This window comes from Zophobas morio, unplaced genomic scaffold (assembly GCF_036711695.1).
Source record: "Zophobas morio isolate AGI-343-1 ecotype UQ-CSIRO unplaced genomic scaffold, CSIRO_AGI_Zmor_V1 ptg000012l, whole genome shotgun sequence".
Lineage (NCBI taxonomy): Eukaryota > Metazoa > Arthropoda > Insecta > Coleoptera > Tenebrionidae > Zophobas > Zophobas morio.
The window spans coordinates 9,030,262-9,050,374 of NW_026972117.1; the positions used below are offsets into that span (position 1 = coordinate 9,030,262).

The following is a 20,113-nucleotide window of genomic DNA, read 5'->3' on the forward strand; positions in this document are numbered from 1 at the left end:
CGTCGTCGAGTGCAAACTTTGACCGTCTCGTCCTCGTTCCAGGTGGCTTAACCATCTCCGAGAACCCCTTCCGGTGCGGCTGCCACCTGGCCTGGCTCGGCCACTGGTTGCGCCGGTGGACGCGGGAGAGCCTGCAGTCGCACAACGCCCCCGTGGAGACGGCGATGCGCATGAACGACATGGTGAAGGAGGCCACGTGCAGCGACGCCGCCACCGGCACCCGCGTCCCCATCGTTCAGCTGCCCCCGGAAGACATGAGCTGCCACGCGAGCGCGCTCAGCGACGCGCCGAACTTGAACAAAATTCCTGTGATGTTCGTTTCCGTATACCTTATGACGTACTTGATCCTGCGTTAGTGACCCAACAGTATTGGACGGACAGTCGGTGTGAAACTACTCTTCCATTTATTTTACGAGATTTTTAATACATCAATTGTTATTTTTTGATATTGTAAATCGTGTACATAATAAATTAATACATATCATGCTCGTATAGAACTAGGGACTTATTTACGATGATTGCTCAAAATGGGAGATGTCAATCAAAATGTGCACACGACTTGTTTCTTAACATTTAGGTATTATAGTGTTTTGTAACGATCAATAAAGTATATAAATTGTTTTATGGGTGATTTGCGATGATCCTGAAATTTCTGCAGGAGGAAGGATTTTTTCTAATGTAGGTAAGTGTATTGGATCAAAAGTTGAGGTTGCGTCTATTAATTCAGCCTCCAAGTAAGTTAACAACGTATATCAATGGTGATCAACACTGATTGTAATCGAGTCATCCATGACAACATATATGTATGTTCTTACCTTAAAATGTGGTGTCCAAAACAACGTCACTGATTATAAATAGGACGTTGTGGATACAAATTCAAATAAATAAAATTATAATACCTTTCCCGATGCTTAACACATAAAAATGTACTGCAGGCTTGACGATTAATTTTTGTAATCAGTTCAACTAGGACACACAACTTAACTTCAAATTCTCACATTTATTTTTTCGCTTTGTTCTAGTTTTCCTTGGTCGTTTTACATTTTCGTCGGAACTGAAAATCTTTATGGTTGAAATGTACTTTCGCAATGGTCAGAATGTGGAAGCTGTTTGGCAGTTTTCTGTTCAGGAGAGTTGGGATGAATTCCGTGAACAATTTCCCAATAACCTTGTGGTTTATGTACATTTCTCGAATATCCTGAAATTCAGTTTCAAAAAACCGAAAGAAGTTTAAAAAAAAAGAAAATCAAATAGAAGGCCTAAATCGAATGGAAATCTAGAAACCATTGAAAATGGTTGACGACGAGGCCCCTATGACATCTACAAGACATTTTACGCAGCAACTGGAATTATCTTAAATTAGTCGATTAGTCCGCATAGGAGTCTGCCATGTGGGAAATTTTCTCAGGATGACGACCCTCTGATTATTTTTATCGTATCGCTCAAAATGGCGAAAAAAACCCATTTATACATATCAGACGACTAAATTTTTTGCCCATAACCTATCCAAAAAATAGGTAATTTATTCTTATTCAGACCTGTGTTTCGATCGATCTAAAAATAGATAACTTTCTTGTTTCAAATCGGCGAAATTTCTGTTACTTCGTATAGATATTTAGATACGAAATAATTTTTTTTTTCTTCTCATGCCTCATTTCTCACATTTCTAATTTATCATTTCTTCTTTTTTTCATTTCTGATTGTTATAATAATATTAATAATAAGAATAATAATAATAGATATATATTGTTCACATTTACCACTTCTAGCATTTTCCATTTGCACGTTTCTCTTTTTTTTTCATTTTTTCTTATGTTTTATTTCACGTTTATCATTTTTCATTTATTCTCATTGTTTCCACAGTTCTCAATGTTTCTCATTTCTCCTTTCCCATTTCTCGCATTTCTGTTTTCTCATCTCCCAGATTTCTTATTTTCCATTTCCCACGTGTCCCATTTCTTACGTCTCTTATTGCTTATTTCTCACGTTTCCCATTTTTCAGGGTTTTTATTTCTGACGTTTCCCATGTCTAACATTTCAAATTTGCACGTTTCTCTTTTCTTCTCGTTTCTCATTTCTTCTCATGTCCCATTTCTCATTTTTTTCATGTCTTATTTCTTCCCATTTCTCATTTCTCGCCATTTCCCACATTTTCCGTTTCTCATATTTCTGAATTTTTATCCTTCATTTCTCATTTCACAAGTTTCTCTTTGCTTCTCAATCCTCATTTCCTCTTTTTTTTTTTTTAATTCTCATTTCGCGGTTCCCACATCTCGTATTTCTGATTTCTTATTTCCCACATTTCTGATTTCTCATTTCTTACTATTCATACTACCCATTTCTCACGGGTCGCATTTCTGCTATTTCACATGTGTCCCATTTTTCACATTTTTGATTGTTTACGTTTCCCATTTCTCACGTTTCTCATTTCGCATGTTTCACATTTCTCAGTTCTTCTCATTTCTTATCGTTTCTCCATTCTTGCGTTTCTCCTTTCCCACATTCCGCATTTCTTCTCTTTCCTTCTTTCTCATTTTTTTGCTTTTCTCAGGGTTTTCACTTCTCACGTGTCTGAACTTTCCCTGAATATTTCCCATTTTTCATATTTCTCATTCCTTGTAATTGTCATTTCTCACATTTCTCGTTTCTCATATTTTTCATTTCTCACATTTGTCACACTTCACATTTCTCATTTCCCACATTTCTCATTTCTCACATTTCTCAAAAAACTCGCATCGGACAAATTTCATCCAATTGCAGTTTACATATAACTATAGGGATATTTTTTATTTAATGGGAAATGTTAAACACGGAAAATTTGAAAAATGAGAAATAAAAAAAAATGAGAGACAGGAAAAAATGAGGTATGAGAAAAAATGTGACAAATGAGAATTGTGAGGAGCGGGAAATGTGAAAAATCGGATGTGGAAAAATAGGAGATTAGAAACATGAACATGAGAAAGTTAATAAATAAAGAAACTTGAGAAATAAGAAACCTGGAAAATGGGAAACGTAAGAAATGTGATACGTGGGAAATGAAAAACAAAGTACATATGAGCAATAAAAAAATGGGAAGAAATGGAAAAAATCGTGAAATCAGAAATGTAAGAAATTGGAAACAGAAATGTGAAATGAGGAGAGTAAGATATAGGAAACAGCGTGTGGGAAATGAAAAATGAGAAAAGTGAGAGTGGGAAACGTGAGAAATGAAAAACGAAAAAAAATGAGAAATGGGAAATATGATAAATCGGATGTGGAAAAATTGGGAGATTAGAAATGTGAACAATGAACATGAGAAAATTAAGAAATAAAGAAGCTTGAGAAATGAGAAACCTGGGAAATGAGAAATGTGAGAAATTGGAAACACAAATGTGAAATGAGAAGAAAGGCGAAATGGAAAATGTGGGATATAGGAAACAGAATGTGGGAAATTAAAAATAAGGAAAGTGAAAAGTATGATACGTGAGAAATGAAAAACGAAAAAAAAAAGAGAAATGGGAAAAATGTGAGAAATTAATGAGAAATGTTAGAAACGGAAAATGTGAAAAATGATAAATGGGAAATGTGATAAATCGGATGTAAAAAAAGTAGGGGATTAGAAACATGAACATGGGAAAGTTAAGAAATAAAGAAACTTGAGAAATGAGAAATCTGGAAAATGGGAAATGAGAAAATCGCGAAATTTGGAAATGTGAGAAATTGGACACAGAAATGTGAGATATAGGGTACAGAATGTGGGAAATAAAAAATGAGGAAAGTGAGAAATGAGAAATTAATGAGAAATGTTAGAAACGGGAAATGTGGAAAATGAGGAATGGGAAATGTGATAAACCGGATGTGGAAAAAGTGGGAGATCAAAAATGTGAACATGAGAAAATTAAGAAATAAAGAAACTTGAGAAAGGGACACGTGAGAAATGAAAAACAAAGTTCGATAAATAAAAAATGAGAAGAAATGGGGAATTTGAGAAAAAAATAATGTGAAAAATGAGAAATGAGAAACGTGAGATATAGGGAACAGAATGTGGGAAATGAAAAATGAAAAAAAATATATAATTGGGGGAAATGTGAGAAATTAATGAGAAATGTTAGAAACGGAAAATGTGAAAAATGGGAAATGGAAAATGTGATAAATCGCATGTGGAAAAGGTAGGAGATTAGAAAAATGAATATAAGAAACTTGCGAAAGAGAAACCTGGGAAATGGGAAACGTGAGAAATGAGAAACAAAAAATGAGAAAAAATGAAAAACTTGAGAAGAGTAGTGTAAATAATGAGAAAGGAGAAAATTGTGAAATGTGAGAAATTGGAAACAGAAATGTGAAATGTGAGGAGAGGCGGAATGGAAAATGTGAAATATGGGGAACAGAATATGTGAAATGAAAAATGAGAAGTGGGAAACGTGAGAAATGAAAAACCAAAAAAATGAGAAATGGGAGAAATGTGAGATATTAATATGAAATGCTGGAAACGGAAAACGTGAAAAATGAGAAATGGGAAATGTGATAAACCGGATGTGGGAAAAAGTGGGAGATTAGAAATGTGAACATGAGAAAATTACGAAATAAAGAAACTTGAGAAATGGGCAACCTGGGAAAGGGGTAACTTGAGAAATGAAAAACAAAGTATGAGAAATGAAAAATGAGAAGAAATGAGAAATTTGAGAAAACAGTAATGTGAAAAATGAGAAATGAGAAACCTGGGAAATGAGAAATGTGAGAAATTGGAAACACAAATGTGAAATGAGAAGAAAGGCGAAATGGAAAATGTGAGATATAGGGAACATAATGAGAAAAGTGAGAAGTGAGAAACGTGAGAAATGAAAAACGAAAAAAAAATGAGAAGGAGGAAATGTGAGAAATTAATGAGAAATGTTAGAAACGGGAAATGTGAAAAATGAGAAATGGGAAATGTAATAAATCGGATGTAAAAAAAGTAGGGGATTAGAAACAAGAACATGGGAGAGTTAAGAAATAGAGAAACTTGAGAAATGAGAAATCTGGAAAATGGGAAACGTAAGAAATGTGATACGTGAGAAATGAGAAACAAAAAATTAGAAGAAATGTGAAACTTGAAAAAAAAAAAGTAATGTAAAAAATGAGAAAAGAGAAAATTGTGACATATGAGATATTGGAAACAGAAATGTGAAATGAGAAGAGAGGCGAAATGGAAAATGTGAGATATGGAGTACAGAATGTGGGAAATAAAAAATGAGAAAAGTGAGAATTGGGAAACGTCAGAAATGAAAAACCAAAAAAAAAGAGAAACGGGCTAAATGTGAAATATTAATGAGAAAATGCTGGAAACGGGAAATGTGAACATGAGAAAATTAAGAAATAAAGAATCTTGAGAAATAGGTAACCTGGGAAATGGGTAACTTGACAAACGAAAAACAAAGTATGAGAAATAAAAAATGAGAACAAATGAGAAATTTGAGAAAAGAGTAATTTGAAAAATGAGAAATGAGAAAATCGGGAAAGGAGAAACGTGAGAAATTGGAAGCACAAATGTGAAATGAGAAGAGAGGCGAAATGGGAAATGTAATATATAGGGAACATAATGAGAAAAGTGAGAAGTAGGAAACGTGAAAAATGGAAAACTAAAAGAAAGGAGAAAAGAAACAGGAGAAATGACTAAGTAATCTAAGAAATGATGAGAATTGTGAGAAATGAGAAATTAGAGAAATGAAAAACCTCAGAAAATATAAGTAACGGAAAATATGTGAAATGGGAAATAACAATTGTGAGAAATGAAAAATGACAAGCGTGCAAATAAGAAATGTTAGAAATGGGAAATATGAGAACGTGAGAAATGAGAAATGTGACAAATGTGACATGTGATCCTGCAGGATACGTTAACTATTTAATACACATAAAATTAAAAAAAAAAAATGGGGGTTTAAATTAAAAAAAAAACATATACATCGCAGCCTTCATTTATACAACGGAGCCAAAACTGACGGATAAGCTCGATGTTACGTTGTTAAAAAATTCTAAAGAACTCTAAAAAAAAAAGGTTTAAAAAAGCCTGAACCAAATTTCTGAAAACATTAAACTTCCAAACAGAAGAATTAACTTCATAATTCTGATTTGTTTTAATGAACTACATGTCTAATAAACAGTTAAATAATTAGTTATTAATAATTTAATACTCCTAATAATTTGCTAGAATACGATTCACAACCTCAATTTTACTGTTGCAGATGTTATTTTAGACAATTTTATTGGAATTTTAGACTGTCAATTAAATTCACATTAAAACATATCAAAATTATAAAGTGAATACTTAAATTTTCAACATACCATTGATTTTGATCAACTGTATAAAAAACTTTAAAACTGGATAATTAGTTCGAATGGTGTCTATCCTACGAGGAATTTTCTCAAGATAACGAAATTGTGATTATTTTCGCCATATCCAATCAACATAAAATAGCTAAGAAAACCTTATTTATAGAAAAAGCAAATGTTAGGAAATTGATCTGAAAATGAATCATTTATTATAGCTCAAATCTATATTTGTTCAAATATTTTGTTCCAGTCTTAGGATATACCGGGACATTTTTTAGCTCTGAACATACATCATAAAGTCCTATGTTCAGTTAAAAAAAGAAACACCAATGCATTGGAAATATGCAATCAATGTTACGTAAAAAATACAAACCTGATTTCGTAGACCAAAAAATACCAAAGTAAGTAGTTAAAAATCTGGGATAATTAGAAGCATCAAAAATATAAAACACAAATACAGAAAAGTTTTAGTAACCTTTCTTAATTACAGAGTCAAGACAAAATCGCTTCTAACTGTTCAACATTTGGAAAAAATGTACAGAACAAGCTTTGGTGGGAAAAAAATTAAAATACGTAGACTAAAGAAAAACCATTATTTAATAAACCCCTTCATTATATATACGGCGAAATGCAGGCCCGCAGTGACCTTTCAGTCGCATTCGTAGCGAAAATACCTCACACACTCCCCTGCACAATCTACCATTATTCACTCTGAACGATAATTTATTTAACTAACTGTAATTAATTACGTGCTGCACATTTTTATTCAAGACAGTGGATTTAACAGCGCTTGCAACAAAGAACAAAGTAATAAAAGATTTCCAACAAACACCTACCTCGCTACTTCTAGGACCCGGAGGCACGTCCGGAATAAATTCCTCATCAGAGCGATTCCGCTTCTTACGTAGGTGTATACACTTTCGACTATTAAGACTTGGCAGTCTTGTTCTTACGCTGACCATGCAACGTTAAAGAAACTGCGCTCTAAAGCACTTTGCTCGAGATTTTTTTATTTCCCCATACTTGAAAGGAGTTGTGATCTATAGCCAGCTGAACCGTAAACAATTTAGGGTTTCTAAAACTTGGACATAAATCTCTTACAATGAAACTCTTTGTAGATGTTGAAGAAGGAGAGCGGCGGTTTGTATTTAGTCCGAAAAACCTGGATAATTACTAATTAGATAGGTTTAATAGAAACTTATATGTATTTTAAATAAGTCTCACGGAATGACAAGTGTATTGTGTGTTGCCTGCCTACAAATAATGTGCATAGACTTTAAATATGGCTAGTTCATTAATGGAAGTGATCGTCTTAGAATCCTTTTATTATTAATATAATTTTATTATTAATATAATTTTAATTTTTAAACATAAAAATAGAATTATCACTGTGAAATATCAAATCAAGTTATTTAGTTTCACATTTTAGTGTTGGCCAACCTGCGACGCGCGTCAAACACCAAAACGTCAAACTACAAATTTAAAATATAAAACGACCGTTTCAAAAATAATGTTGATTTATATTTGTTTATGATGGATATAGACAAAGTAGAAGTTTCCAACGTATCAGAAATATTCGATTTAATACAACTGAGTTCCGCATGTCATTTAAAGTACGCCCTTAAAGTCAAAAAATCGATCGAAACCGTAAGTTAACCTCAAAATTTTGTTGCATTAAAATTAATAAATATTCGTAGGAGCCTGACGGTGAGCTGCTACCACTAATCTATAAATGGCTACAATACGCCTTTTTGGTCGATTTAAAAGAAAAAAATGTTTACTTGGACAGAATAATAAATTTCACTGTTACACTAGCGACTTCCTTTAAGTGCCGACAAGACCGACAAGAGAGCGACGAATCTGTGCAAATACACCCCATTTTAACCAACATATTTAACTTTATTTTGGAAGTAAGCACCCAGATGTGGTTGGATAATAATCCAGTGATTATTTCAGCTTTCAAACTCTACTGTTGAATCCCATCGGTACTGGTCATGCACTTTATTTAACAGAATTTTCAAAGAATTGGAGGAATTGACGGAGGAACTGTATGAAAATATCACCGAGTCTATGTTGAAAAGACTAAAAGTGGGTGCACTTAATCGCTATTAATAAGAATTAATTAAATTTTTAATAGGATGGGAAAGCTGCCATTCGATGTCAAGCTATTGTTGCCCTACACCGTCTACAAGACCCCACTGACAAACAAGACCCTATTATTTCCGAATTTTGCGAACTCCTTGATTCAGATTTTAACGCCAGGGTCTGTAAATTAATTTCGCAAAACAATTATAATTATTTCTTTAACAGGTACGCCAACTTTGCGTGGAAAAACTAGCTCTGAACAAAGAATCAATTCTTTTTGTGATCAATCGCACCCGCGATGTAGACGCCAACGTGCGGCTAAGCGCATTCGAAAAATTAAAATCGGTCGCGAAGTATTTAAAAGTCACCCAAAAACGCGATGTTTTGCAATGCGGACTTTATGATTCTTCAGAAAAAATTAAAAAATTTACAACTACAGTGTTATTACAATACTGGCTAGAGAGCTATGATGATGATTATTTGAAGCTAATAGAATCAATTAGGTTAGACGCTTGTGAGGAAGATATTAGAATCACAGTTCACTTGGTTGAACAAATACTGAAAGCTTTATTCAAGTAAGTAAAAACTACCTAAAAAAATCAAAAGTCTTGTAATAATTTATAGATCAGCGTCTCTAGATAGTATAGTTCAACATATTAACGTGAATGACGAAAAAATAATTTTGTATGAAAATCTGACCTGGGAAATTGTGTTGTACTACAGGATTGTTGTACAGTTTTTGCGACAATCGCAGGATTTTGAAGACGCTTTAAATAATATTTTGCCTGAACTTGTACATTTTTGTAGATATATAAAAGGGTATGTTAATAAAACAAAATAATAAGCTGCCACCTTTAAGCCACAAACAGTGGCGTTTACACAATTTCAACATGTTTCTGCTTGTAGATATTGCGACTTTATGAAGCAGAATGAGCATTTTTACGAATTACAGTACGAATTTACCCTACAACAGTTCTTTCTCATTACTCTAACGTACGATGTCAGTGATACCGCCAGCAGACGGTGTCTAAATTCACTAGCACACTCTCTACTACAAAACGAAGATATGTCTGCAGATCTCGCCGAATTAGTAATGCGTAATCTTGAAAAAGTCATCCCTAATGTTAACGACAGATCAGTTTTTGTGTGTGAAATGATTTCTAACATTATGTACAGTGATGAACTCGGCGACTATGAGGAACTAGAAAGAAAAGAAAAAGAGAAGAAGCATGCCGTGAGATAATCTCGATTATTACATACGTGCGATTATAGTTTCTAAATTGTAGATATCACAACTGCAATCAGACATAATTTCGTTACAAGAACAAGAAAACCGCTTGGTTCACGTGGAAAGAAATTTTATTGAAGCCGAGCGCGTGAAACAAGAAATAGAAACCAATGAAGCCCTTTTACAGGACTTAAGATCAGTTCAGGAAAAACCGGAGCCTGTGGAGAAAAAAACAGACGCTAAGACGATGTTGAAGTGTTTGAATATAGCAGAAGCTTTGTTGCGCTCGCCGACTATTAGAAAATTTAATCCGGCGATAGCTACGTTGAACAATGAAGTTATAAATCAGGCTCTAGTTCACGAGGATGATTTTGTTAAATTGAGGGCGCTCAAATGTTATGCTTTGTGTTGTGTTATTGACTACAGGACTGCTCGTTATGGTGTTCATTTATTTTCTGGTTTAGTAAGTTTTGGTTTTTTTTTTTTGGGTTGGTTTTATTTCGTTGAGTTTAGATGTTCACGCCTGATACGGACGCCGAAGTTTTAATAATTAGTCTGAAGGTTATTGTGGATCTTTTGACCATTTATGGGCTTGCTTTGGTGGAGAAGAACGAAGATGAGGAGGAAGAGGCGTCGGATAGTAGACGCGAGGAGGAAAAGAAGATTTTTTTAGGGGGGACTTCTTTGACTGATTTGATTCAAGCGCTCGCCGATCATTTAGAACACGAGGTTTGTTTTATATGTACGTTTTTTGGAAAAAAATGTTGGTGGAAATCCCGCTTTTTTGAAAAACTCAAAAATTTTTGCGATTTTTGTTCTCTATAAAGTTAAAACCAGTTGGCGTAAATAAGACTCCCGCAGCTTTTTTGACTTGAAACTTTGTATATTCAATTTTTTGTTTTGTTCTTTTTTTCAGTTTTTGAATTTTCCAAAATTTTGAGTCTTTCAGTTTTTAAATTTGGCCATTTTTAATTTTTTTTTGTTTCTTCAAGTTTCACAAATTTTCAATTTTTCATTTCTCCAATTGGTTTATGTTTTTTATTATCTTAATTTTTTTAATTTTTTCGTTTTTCCGTGTTCTAATTTTATAATTTTTCTTTTTTTTAAGTGAAATTTTTCAATTTTTCGATTTATTAACTTTTACATTTTTTTTTAAGTTAGATTTTTAAGTTTCATGATTTTTCTTTTTTTCATTGCTTCAAATTTTGATTTGCAATGTTTCTAGTTTTCTGTTTAAATTTTTCACTTTTTCATTTATTCGATTTTTCAATTTCTGGGTATTTACTTTTTTAATTTTTCGATCTTTTAGTGTTACAGTTTTTCGATTTTACAATTTTCTGATTTTCCAATTTTTCGATTCGATTCAGATTTTCTTCTTTCCAATTTTTCGATTTTTAGTTTTTCAATGCTTGAGTTTTTCGTTTCTTTCAGTTCTTCGCTTTACAATTTGCAATTTTCCACCTTCCAGATTTTGCGATTTTCCTTTTTTTCAGTTTTTAGATTTTTTAACTTTCTAAGTTAAAAAAGTGGAGAATTATAAAATTGTAATGTTTAAAAATAACTGAAAAATCGAAAATGAAAAACGAAAAAAGATGAAATGAAAATTTTGAAAAAAGTTGCAAATCATAAACTTAGGATTAAAAATTGAGGAACTTAAAAAACAAAAGTGCAAAATTGAAAAAGGAAAAATGCGTTGTAAAATCGAAATGATAAAAATCAAAGAAATCGGAAAATCGAAGAATTGAAAAATCGAATGCTGCAAAATTTGAAACATTGAATAAACGAAAACTCGTGATATAAAATCGAGAAAATAAAAATTAAAGAATCGGGAAAATGAAAAACAAAAATTGAGAAACTGCACTTTCACTGAGTTTTCAATTTTTAGTTATTGAATTTTTCGATTTACAATTTTTCATTGCAGTTTTTTATTTTCTTTATTTTTTCAGTTTCTCGTTTCTTTCATTTTTCTTTTTTTTCAATTGTTCACTTTTTCAATTTTTTTTTGTTTCTTCAGTTTTTCGATTTGCAATTTTTCGAGTTTTCAAGTTTAAATTTTTCAGTTTTTGAATTTTCCAAAATTTTGAATCTTTCAAATTTTTAGATTTTGTAATTTTTCGTTTTGGTTTTTATTTTCTTTATTTTTCAAACATTCGATTTTTTCGTTTCTTCATTTTTCGATTTTTTATTTTTTGTTTCCTCAATTTTGCGAGTTCTCGTTTTAAATTTTTCAGTTTTTCGATTTTCCAACTTTTGGATGGAATTTTTAGATTTGCAGTTTTACGAGTTCTTCAATTTTTCATATTTTTTTTCAATTTTTCGATTTTTTTAACTTGTACTTTTTTGTCAGTTTTCGATTTTTAAGTTTGATAATTTTTCATTTATACGATTTTAGAATTTTCGGATTTTCCAATTTTTCGATTCGATTCAATTTTCTTCTTTCCAATTTTTCAATTAATTTTTTTTTCAATTTTCAAGTTTCTCCATTTTTAGTTTTTCGATGCTTCAATTTTTCTTTAACTCTGAGTAAAAAAAATGAAAAATTATAAAATTGAAAAATCAAAAATGCAAAATCGAAAAATTATAAAAAAAAAAATAAAAAAAAACTGAAAATTGGAATTTTTGAATTTATCCATTTTTCATTCAACAACTCTTCAAATTTTAATTTTTAACTTTTTCAGTCTTTCAATTTACCAACTTTTGGTTGTTTCCATTTTTGGTTTCTTCATTTTTTCGATTTTTAATTTTTTGTTTCTTCAATTTTGCGAGTTTGTTTTTAAATTTTTGAGATTTTTCGATTTTCCAACTTTTGGATGGAATTTTTAGATTTGCAGTTTTACTAGTTTTCAGATTTTGCAATTTTTCAATTTGGAATTTCACGAGTTTTCAATTTTCCCGTTTTTCCATGTTGTAATTTTATAATTTTTTTTTTTAAGTGAAATTTATCATTGGGATTTTTCAATTTTTCGATTTTTTTAACTTGTACTTTTTTCAGTTTTCGATTTTTAAGTTTGATGATTTTTCGTGTATTCGATTTTAGAATTTTCGGATTTTCCAATTTTTCGATTCGATTGATGTTTTCTTCTTTCCAATTTTTCAATTTTTACGTTTCTCCGTTTTCAGTTTTACAATGCTTCAATTTTTCTTTAACTTTCTGAGTAAAAAAAATAGAAAAATTATAAAATTGTAAAATTGAAAAATCAAAAATGAAAAAACGAACAAGTATAAAATGGAAATTTATAAAAATCTAAAAATTGGAATTTTCAATTTATCCATTTTTCATTTCTTTTTTTTTTCAATTTCACGACAAATAACTCTTCAAATTTTAATTTCTAACTTTTTCAGTTTTTCAATTTTCCAATTTGTGGACGTTTCAGTTTTTAGATTTTGTAATTTTTCAATTTGGAGTTTCACGAGTTTTCAATTTTCAATTTTTACGTTTTTCCGTGTTCTAATTTTATAATTTGTCCCTTTTTTAAGTGAAATTTTTCAAGTTTGGGATTTTTCACTTTTTAGATTTTTGAACGTTTACAGTTTCTTTTTTTCAATTTTAGATTTTTAAGTTTCATGATTTTTCATTTTTTCATTTCTTCAAATATTGATTTCCAATTTTTCTGTTTTTATAAACCTAATAATAATTTCTAAAATTTTTCACTTTTTCATTTATTCGATTTTTTCGAACCTTCAGTGTTCCAATTTTTCGATTTCACAATTTTCGGATTTTACAATTTTTCAATTCGATTCATATTTTCTTTTTTTCAATTTTTCGGTTTTTTATGTTCTTTATTTTTACAATTTTTCGATTTTCCGATTTTATAATACTTTTTTTTCAATTTCAGTATTTTCAATTTTTCGTTTTATTTTCATTATTTTTTCATATTTTCGTTCGTTCCATTTTTCTTTTTTTTTCACCTCTTCAATTTTTAATTTTTTTTTTTGTTTCTTTTTCAAGTTTAAATTTTTCAGTTTTTGAATTTTCCAAAATTTTGAATCTTTCAATTTTAAGATGTTACAATTTTTCGTGTCGGGTTTTATTTTCTTTATTTTTTTTCAATTTTGCCAGCTTTCATTTTTAAATTTTTCAGTGTTTTCGATTTTCCAACTTTTCGATGTTTCAATCTTTCAGTTTTTATTTCTTGAATTTTTTATGTTGTTTATTTTTACAATTTATTTTATAATACTTTTTTTTTCAATGTCAGTTTTTTCAATTTTTCGTTTCTTCAGTTTTCATAATACAGTTTCACGAATTTTTAGATCTTAAATTATTGAATTTTTAGATTTGAAATTTTTCGTTTTAGTTTTTTATTGTCTTTATTTTTTCAGTTTTTCGTTTCTTCCATTTTTCTTTTTTTTTTTTTAATTGTTCAATTGTTTTATTTTTATTTTGATTTTTCAGTTTTTCGATTTGCAATTTTTCGAGTTTTCGAGTATTTAGTTTTTGAATTTTACGAAATTTTTTAATGTTGCAATTTTTAGATTTCGCAATTTTTCATTTCGGTTTTTAATTTTTCAATTACTCAATTTTTCGTTTCTTCGATTTTTCGATTTGCAGTTTTTCGATTTTTAATTTTTTTATTTCTTCAATTTTGAGTTTTCATTTTTAAATTTGTCAGTTTTTTTCAATTTTCTAACTTTTGGATGTTTCAATTTTTAGATTTGCAATTTCAGGAGTTTTCAATTTTCAACCTTGCCATTTTTCGATTCTTCAAATTTTCATTGAGGTTTTTTTTTTCTTTATTTTTTCAATTTATCAATTTTTCTTTTTTTTTCAATTTTACGGCAAACAACTCTTCAAATTTTCATTTTTAACTTTTTCAATGTTTATATTTTATAATTTTTTCTTTTTTCAATTTTTCAGTTTTCCATTCTTGAATTTTTCGGTTTTTTATGTTCGTTATTTTTACAATTTTTCGATTAGCAATTTTTTAATTTTAAAGTTTTTTCACGTTTTAGAACTGGAGTGTCACGAGTTTTCAATGTTTAATTATTGAATTTTTCGATTTGCAATTTTTCGTTTCGGTTTTTTATTTTCTTTGTTTTTTCAGTTTTTCATTTTTTCCATTTTTCTGTTTACTTTGTTTCTTTAACTTTACGAACGCAACTCTTCGTGTTTTCATTTTAAAATTTTTCATTATTTCGATTTGCAATTTTTCAATTTGGAATTTCAGGAGTTTTCAATTTTCAATTTTTTCATTTTTCCTTATTATAATTATATAATTTTTAATTTTTTTTTTAATGAAATTGTTCAACTTTGGAATCTTTTTTTTTATTTTTTAACGTTTGCTTTTTTTTCAATTTTTAAGTTTCATGATTTTTAATTTTTTAATTTATTTTTCGTTAAGATTTATATTCTCCAATTTTTCGTTTCTTCGGTTCTTTGCTTTGCACTTTTTCGTTTTTTCAGTTTTTCGGTTTTTAAAATTTCGATTTTTTAATGTTCAAAATAACAAAAATGCAAAAATTGTAAAATTGAAAAACCAAAAAAGAAAAAGTAGGTATACAATGAAAATTTTTAAAAATATAAAAATTGGAAATCAAGAACTTGGAAAAATTGTAGAAACGAAAATTGAAAAATCGAAAAGGTGCAAAATTGAAAAAAGGAAAAATGCATCGTAAAATCGAAATGATGAAAATCAAAGAAATCGGGAAATCGAAAAAACAATTTTGTAAATTTTGGTCAGCGTTTTACCACCTACATGATATTCCCAATATATATTTTCGTACAATTATTTATTACAAAAATTCAAGGACCCCCAAGTTCAAGTCACGGCGACAACAGGGGTCTGTATATTACTCCAATACGAGCGGATAACTTCGTCATCACTCTTGTCCCGAATTATTATCAAATGGGCAAACCCGGCAACAGGTTCGACACACACCATAATTTTCCCATTAACATTAACGCTATTTCAGACAACGAAAGACTAAAACAATTCATCGGCTTATCCCTAAACGCTCTAACGCGTTTATCAAACTGCCACACTTACTTCGACGACGCCGTTCTAAACACCATTCGAACCTTGGTCTACGCGCCAAGAACAAGCGCTTTGAAAGACATAGACTTGGATAACACAGTAAAATTCATGGTAACACTATGTGCCATGCCACGACAGGTAGGTAACAAAAAAAATTGTATGATAAAATTCAACAACACATATTTCAGGGTAAACAAATCCACAGCAACTTAGCGTTCAAAATATGCAACCAAATGCGCGAAAAACCACGTCACAAAGTCAATTTGTATTTCTCAAAGGTGCTCGTTTTGTTAGTTGTTCCAGAAAATTCAGCTCGTGACGAGTTGCTGTCCATCTGTGATGAACTGAGAGACGTCATTCAAGACAAGACAACACTTAAAAACATAAACAAATTTAATACTAATTTGAGTAAGAGTTTAGTGAAGCTGCAGCCTGTGGAGGAAGAAGGTGCAATTAATTAAGATAAACGTTCTATTAAGGTCATTTATACACAATTCAGATTTTTTTAAATAAAGATTTATTTTATTACATCAGTAAATTCCCACAGGTGGTGGACCCCCAAAAACACAGTTCCACGAACTGGGGAATTTTATATCATTTAAACTACAAGTAGAAAGGTTGTCAAGAAATTTGTTCAAAACGTCTACAGTGGCAATAGCGTCTGGTCTATTATCACCCTCAGACACATATTTAATTAAAACTATACACTCAAAACTGTCTGCCAGAGTTTCATATAGCTTCACTGCAAATCCAGAGCCGTGGACAAGGTATTTTCCATTGAACTCCGCTTCTTTTATTTGTACATGAATACTCTTCATAAGTTCACCCACATCTTGATTACTAATGTAATAAAATTTGTTATTGCTCACAACGTGCAGCTCATAATCAAACGAACTCGTCAGGATAACGACACTTTTTAGTTTAAATCGTAACAGGGCTTGTTTTAGGTCGTCAAAAAATTTCGTTGCGAGTTTAAAGTCAATTGTAGATCGTAGCTGCAGCAGTGCCAGTTTTAAATCTTCTTTGACGTACAATTCACAAGCTGTACATATCTCTGGTCCGTTTACTTCATACGGGTCTGGTCCAACCGAAGAAACAATACCAGGGTGCCACACAGTAGCCCCTTTTTTGAAACCCAAAGACGCTATTAGTAAGTCTACGGTAAGTTGTGGCACGTTTCCGACAGACACACTGGGCACAATTAAGGTAAAACCTTCCAAATTGGTGTTTTCTTTGAAATTAAATAGTTCTGTCATTGTGAATTTCGCACTAGTTGGATTACACTTATCGCATTTAAATAACAGCGGTGACATGCATTATTATTTACAAAATAAGTGAGGTTATGTCAATAGTGTGGCGGGAAATTTGAATTGAATTATCGGGATCTAAATAGGCGAAAAATTTATTGTTTATAGAATTACTATTTACTAACACGAAATGCGAACTTAGTTCTTATGCATGTACAAAAATCATTCGATCACTATTACGTCGTCGTCCGACGAGGGTTTCCGTTCGGGTTTTTTCAGAACGCTGAGAGACAAGGGTAAGTTTGGTGGTAGATTTACTTCCGCTGCGGGTTTTGTGGGTTTGTGGATGGGTTCCTTCCTGTGTAGGTTCACGGCTTCCATAGTTTTGTATGGTTGGGTGACTGGGATCTATAATGAGAAGTAATAAGATGTCTAGAGTGGTGTGGTGTAAGTCTATCTGTACCCAATCACTACTCACTTAAAAAAAATTTTCTTAATGTTACAGAGAGAAGAAAGAGATAAATTAAAAATGCATGCAAGACTGACGATGAAATGAAGAACAGGTGACAGTGATGACGCTTTTGTGAAAAAAAAATCAAATTTTGTATCATTTAATTGTGAAAAAAGTCGTCTGGAAACCATTGGAATTTAATGTTAAAACATTATGTTGGCAACAATGCGTTCCTTGTTTGGTTTGACAGTTACGGTCAAATTGCTGCCATGCCAACATAATTATTACAAAAAAATAAATGGTTGAAAGTTATTTCGACAGAACTTCCCTCGTCCCTAAAGTCCAGCCCAATAAATCCCGCTTCTTTAAAAAAATGTTTGATTTTTGTTTTGTGATAGCCTCTATAAAAAAATAACACTCCCACAGCCTTTTTTTAGTTGAATTTTTCAATTTTTCCCTTTGTTCTTTGTTTCTTCAGTTTTTCGATTTAAGTTTTCAATTGTTTGATCTGCAATTTTTCATTTCTGTTTTTTATTTACAGTTATTCGATTTTTCAACGTTTAGATATTATAATTTTTTGTTTTTTCAATTTTTTGTTTTCGTTTCGATTTTTTATTCTCTTGTATTTTTTCAACTTTTCATTTTTATTGTTCCTTCAGTTTTACGACACACAAAAACACTGAAAGAGTTTTCATTTTAAAATTTTTCAGCTTCTCGGTTTTCATTTTTGAATATTTCAGCTTTTAGAATTGCAGTTTCACTAGTTTTCGATTTTTAATTTCATTATTTTTTTCGGTTCATGATTTTTCAATTTTTCGTTACTTCAGTTTTTCGATTTGCGATTTATCTATTGTTCGTTTTTTTTTGTTTCTTTAGTTTTTGGATTTGCGAGTTTTGAAGTTTCAAGTTCAAATTTTTCGATTTTTCTATTTGCCAAAGTTTGATTTTTAAATTTTTCGATTTGCGATTTTTCAATTTAATATTCCTCGAAATTGCAATTTTTCTAGTTTTTATTTTAAATATATAATATCAATAATTACAAAAAAATTTAACTTTTTCAATCATATGATTTTTATATTTTTCTATTTTTCAATTATTAGATTTTAAAACTTTTTCATTTATTCGACTTTTCAATTTTTCGATTTTTAATTTTTCAATTTTTAGATTTTTCAATTTTGCATTTCTTCAAATTTTCGTTTCGGCTTTTTATTTTATTTGTTTTTTCAATTTTTGGATTTGCAATCAATTTTTCGTTTTTGCATTTTTAGATTTTTCAGTTTCATGATTTCTCAATTAATCATACGATTTTTATATTCTTTATACATATTTTCAATTTTTCGTTTCTTCAATCTTTCAATTTGCAATTTTTCGTTTTTAAGTTTTTCAGTTTTTCGATTTTCCAACTTTTGGATGTCTCAATTTTTAAAAATTTCGATTTTTTTATTTGCTTCACGAGTTTTCAATTTATCATTTCTTCAATTTTTCAGCTTTTCAATGTTATATTTCCTTTTTCTCAATGTGAAATTTTTCAATTTTAGGATTTTTCAATTTTTCACCTTTTAGATTTTTAATTTTTTTGTTTTTTCAATTTTAGAATTTTCAGTTTCATTTTTAAATTTTTCGTTGCTTTAATTTTTGATTTGCAATTTTTCTGGTTTTGATTTTAAATGTATAATAATTATAACTAAAAAAAAATCATTTTTGAATTTTATAATTTTAGGATTTATTCATTTTTCGATTATTATTAGATGATTTTAAAACTTTTCCGTGTATTTGATTTTTCAATTTTTCGATTTTTAATTTTTCAATTTTTTAATTCTTCAATTTTGCATTTCTTCAAATTCTCAATTTGCAATATTTTGTTTCGGTTTTTTATTTTCAAAAAAAATTAAGAGTTTTTATTTTGTAAAATTTTTCAGTTTTTCGAGTTTCCAACTTTTGGATGTTTTAGTTTTTAGATTTTGCAATTTGCCAAGTTTTCAATTTTTAATTTTTCAATTTTTGGATTTGCAATTTTTCGGTTTTTAATTTTTCAACTTTTAGATTTTTAATTTTTCGTTTTTTCATTTGTTCAATGTTTGACTTACAATTTTTCTAGTTTTCACTTTAAATATGTATTAACAATAATTTTAAAAAGATACCACCTCTTCAGTCATACGATTTTTATATTTTTCTATTTTTCAATTATTAGAGTTTAAAACTCTTTCATTTATTCAACTTTTCAATTTTTCCATTTTCAATTTTTTAATTTGTTGATTCTTCAATTTTGCATTTCTTCAAATTCTCGGTATGCAATTTTTCGGTTCGATTTTTTATTTTCTTTATTTTTACACTTATTCGATCTTTCAATGTTTAGATTTTAAAATTTTTTGTTTTTTCAATTTTATTTTTTCATTTCTTCAATTTTTCGCTTTCGTTTCGATTTTTTATTCTCTTTATTTTTTCAATTTTTCATATTTTATTGTTCCTTCAATTTTACGACATACGAAAACACTCTTCATTTTTTAATTTTTCAATTTTTAAAGTGTCCAACTTTTGGATTTTCAATGTTTAGATTTTTCAATTTTTCAATTCTTTGATTTGCAATTTTTCATTTCGGTTTTTTATTTTCTTATTTTTTTTAATTTTCGCATTTGCAATTTTTCGATTTTCAATTTTTCGATTTTTAGATTTTTCAGTTTCATGATTTTTCAATTTTTCTTTTGTTCAATTTTTGACGTGCAATTTTTATAGTTTCCACTTTAAATATGTAATAACAATAATTTTAAAAATTTTTCATTATTTCGACTGATCAATTTTTCGATTTTTAATTTTTCAATTTTTTTGTTCTTCAATTTTGCAT

General features: G+C 29.7%; 4 protein-coding genes across 10 annotated transcripts in view; 2 read left to right on the top strand and 2 right to left on the bottom strand.

Annotated features, from left to right (window-relative positions):
* Positions 1–622, top strand: part of LOC135127731 (chaoptin) — a 477,252-nt gene extending 476,630 nt beyond the window's left edge. For all 4 annotated transcript variants that reach the window (XM_064054314.1, XM_064054313.1, XM_064054312.1 and 1 more), the window contains one exon: positions 43–622. In XM_064054314.1, the coding sequence (XP_063910384.1) occupies positions 43–356 (314 nt within the window). In that variant the 3' untranslated portion in view covers positions 357–622. The remainder of the gene's footprint in view (positions 1–42) is intronic.
* Positions 623–7,754: 7,132 nt separating this feature from the next.
* Positions 7,755–16,101, top strand: LOC135127734 (condensin complex subunit 3-like). The gene is made up of 12 exons (XM_064054321.1): positions 7,755–7,935; positions 7,986–8,198; positions 8,245–8,376; positions 8,426–8,551; positions 8,599–8,948; positions 8,998–9,192; positions 9,280–9,607; positions 9,660–10,064; positions 10,115–10,330; positions 15,347–15,464; positions 15,512–15,711; positions 15,762–16,101. The coding sequence occupies exons 1-12, from the start codon at positions 7,819–7,821 to the stop codon at positions 16,032–16,034; spliced, it is 2,673 nt and encodes an 890-aa protein (XP_063910391.1). The 5' UTR covers positions 7,755–7,818; the 3' UTR covers positions 16,035–16,101.
* Positions 16,074–16,886, bottom strand: LOC135127735 (proteasome assembly chaperone 2). Its single transcript, XM_064054322.1, has one exon. It carries the CDS (start codon positions 16,884–16,886, stop codon positions 16,104–16,106), a length of 783 nt encoding a protein of 260 aa, XP_063910392.1. The 3' UTR covers positions 16,074–16,103.
* Positions 16,887–16,959: 73 nt separating this feature from the next.
* Positions 16,960–20,113, bottom strand: part of LOC135127733 (calcineurin-binding protein cabin-1-like) — a 36,407-nt gene continuing 33,253 nt past the window's right edge. For 3 of the 4 annotated variants that reach the window (XM_064054317.1, XM_064054318.1, XM_064054316.1), the window contains one exon: positions 16,960–17,228. In XM_064054317.1, the coding sequence (XP_063910387.1) occupies positions 17,043–17,228 (186 nt within the window). In that variant the 3' untranslated portion in view covers positions 16,960–17,042. The remainder of the gene's footprint in view (positions 17,229–20,113) is intronic. The other variant, XM_064054320.1, reaches the window with a different exon arrangement.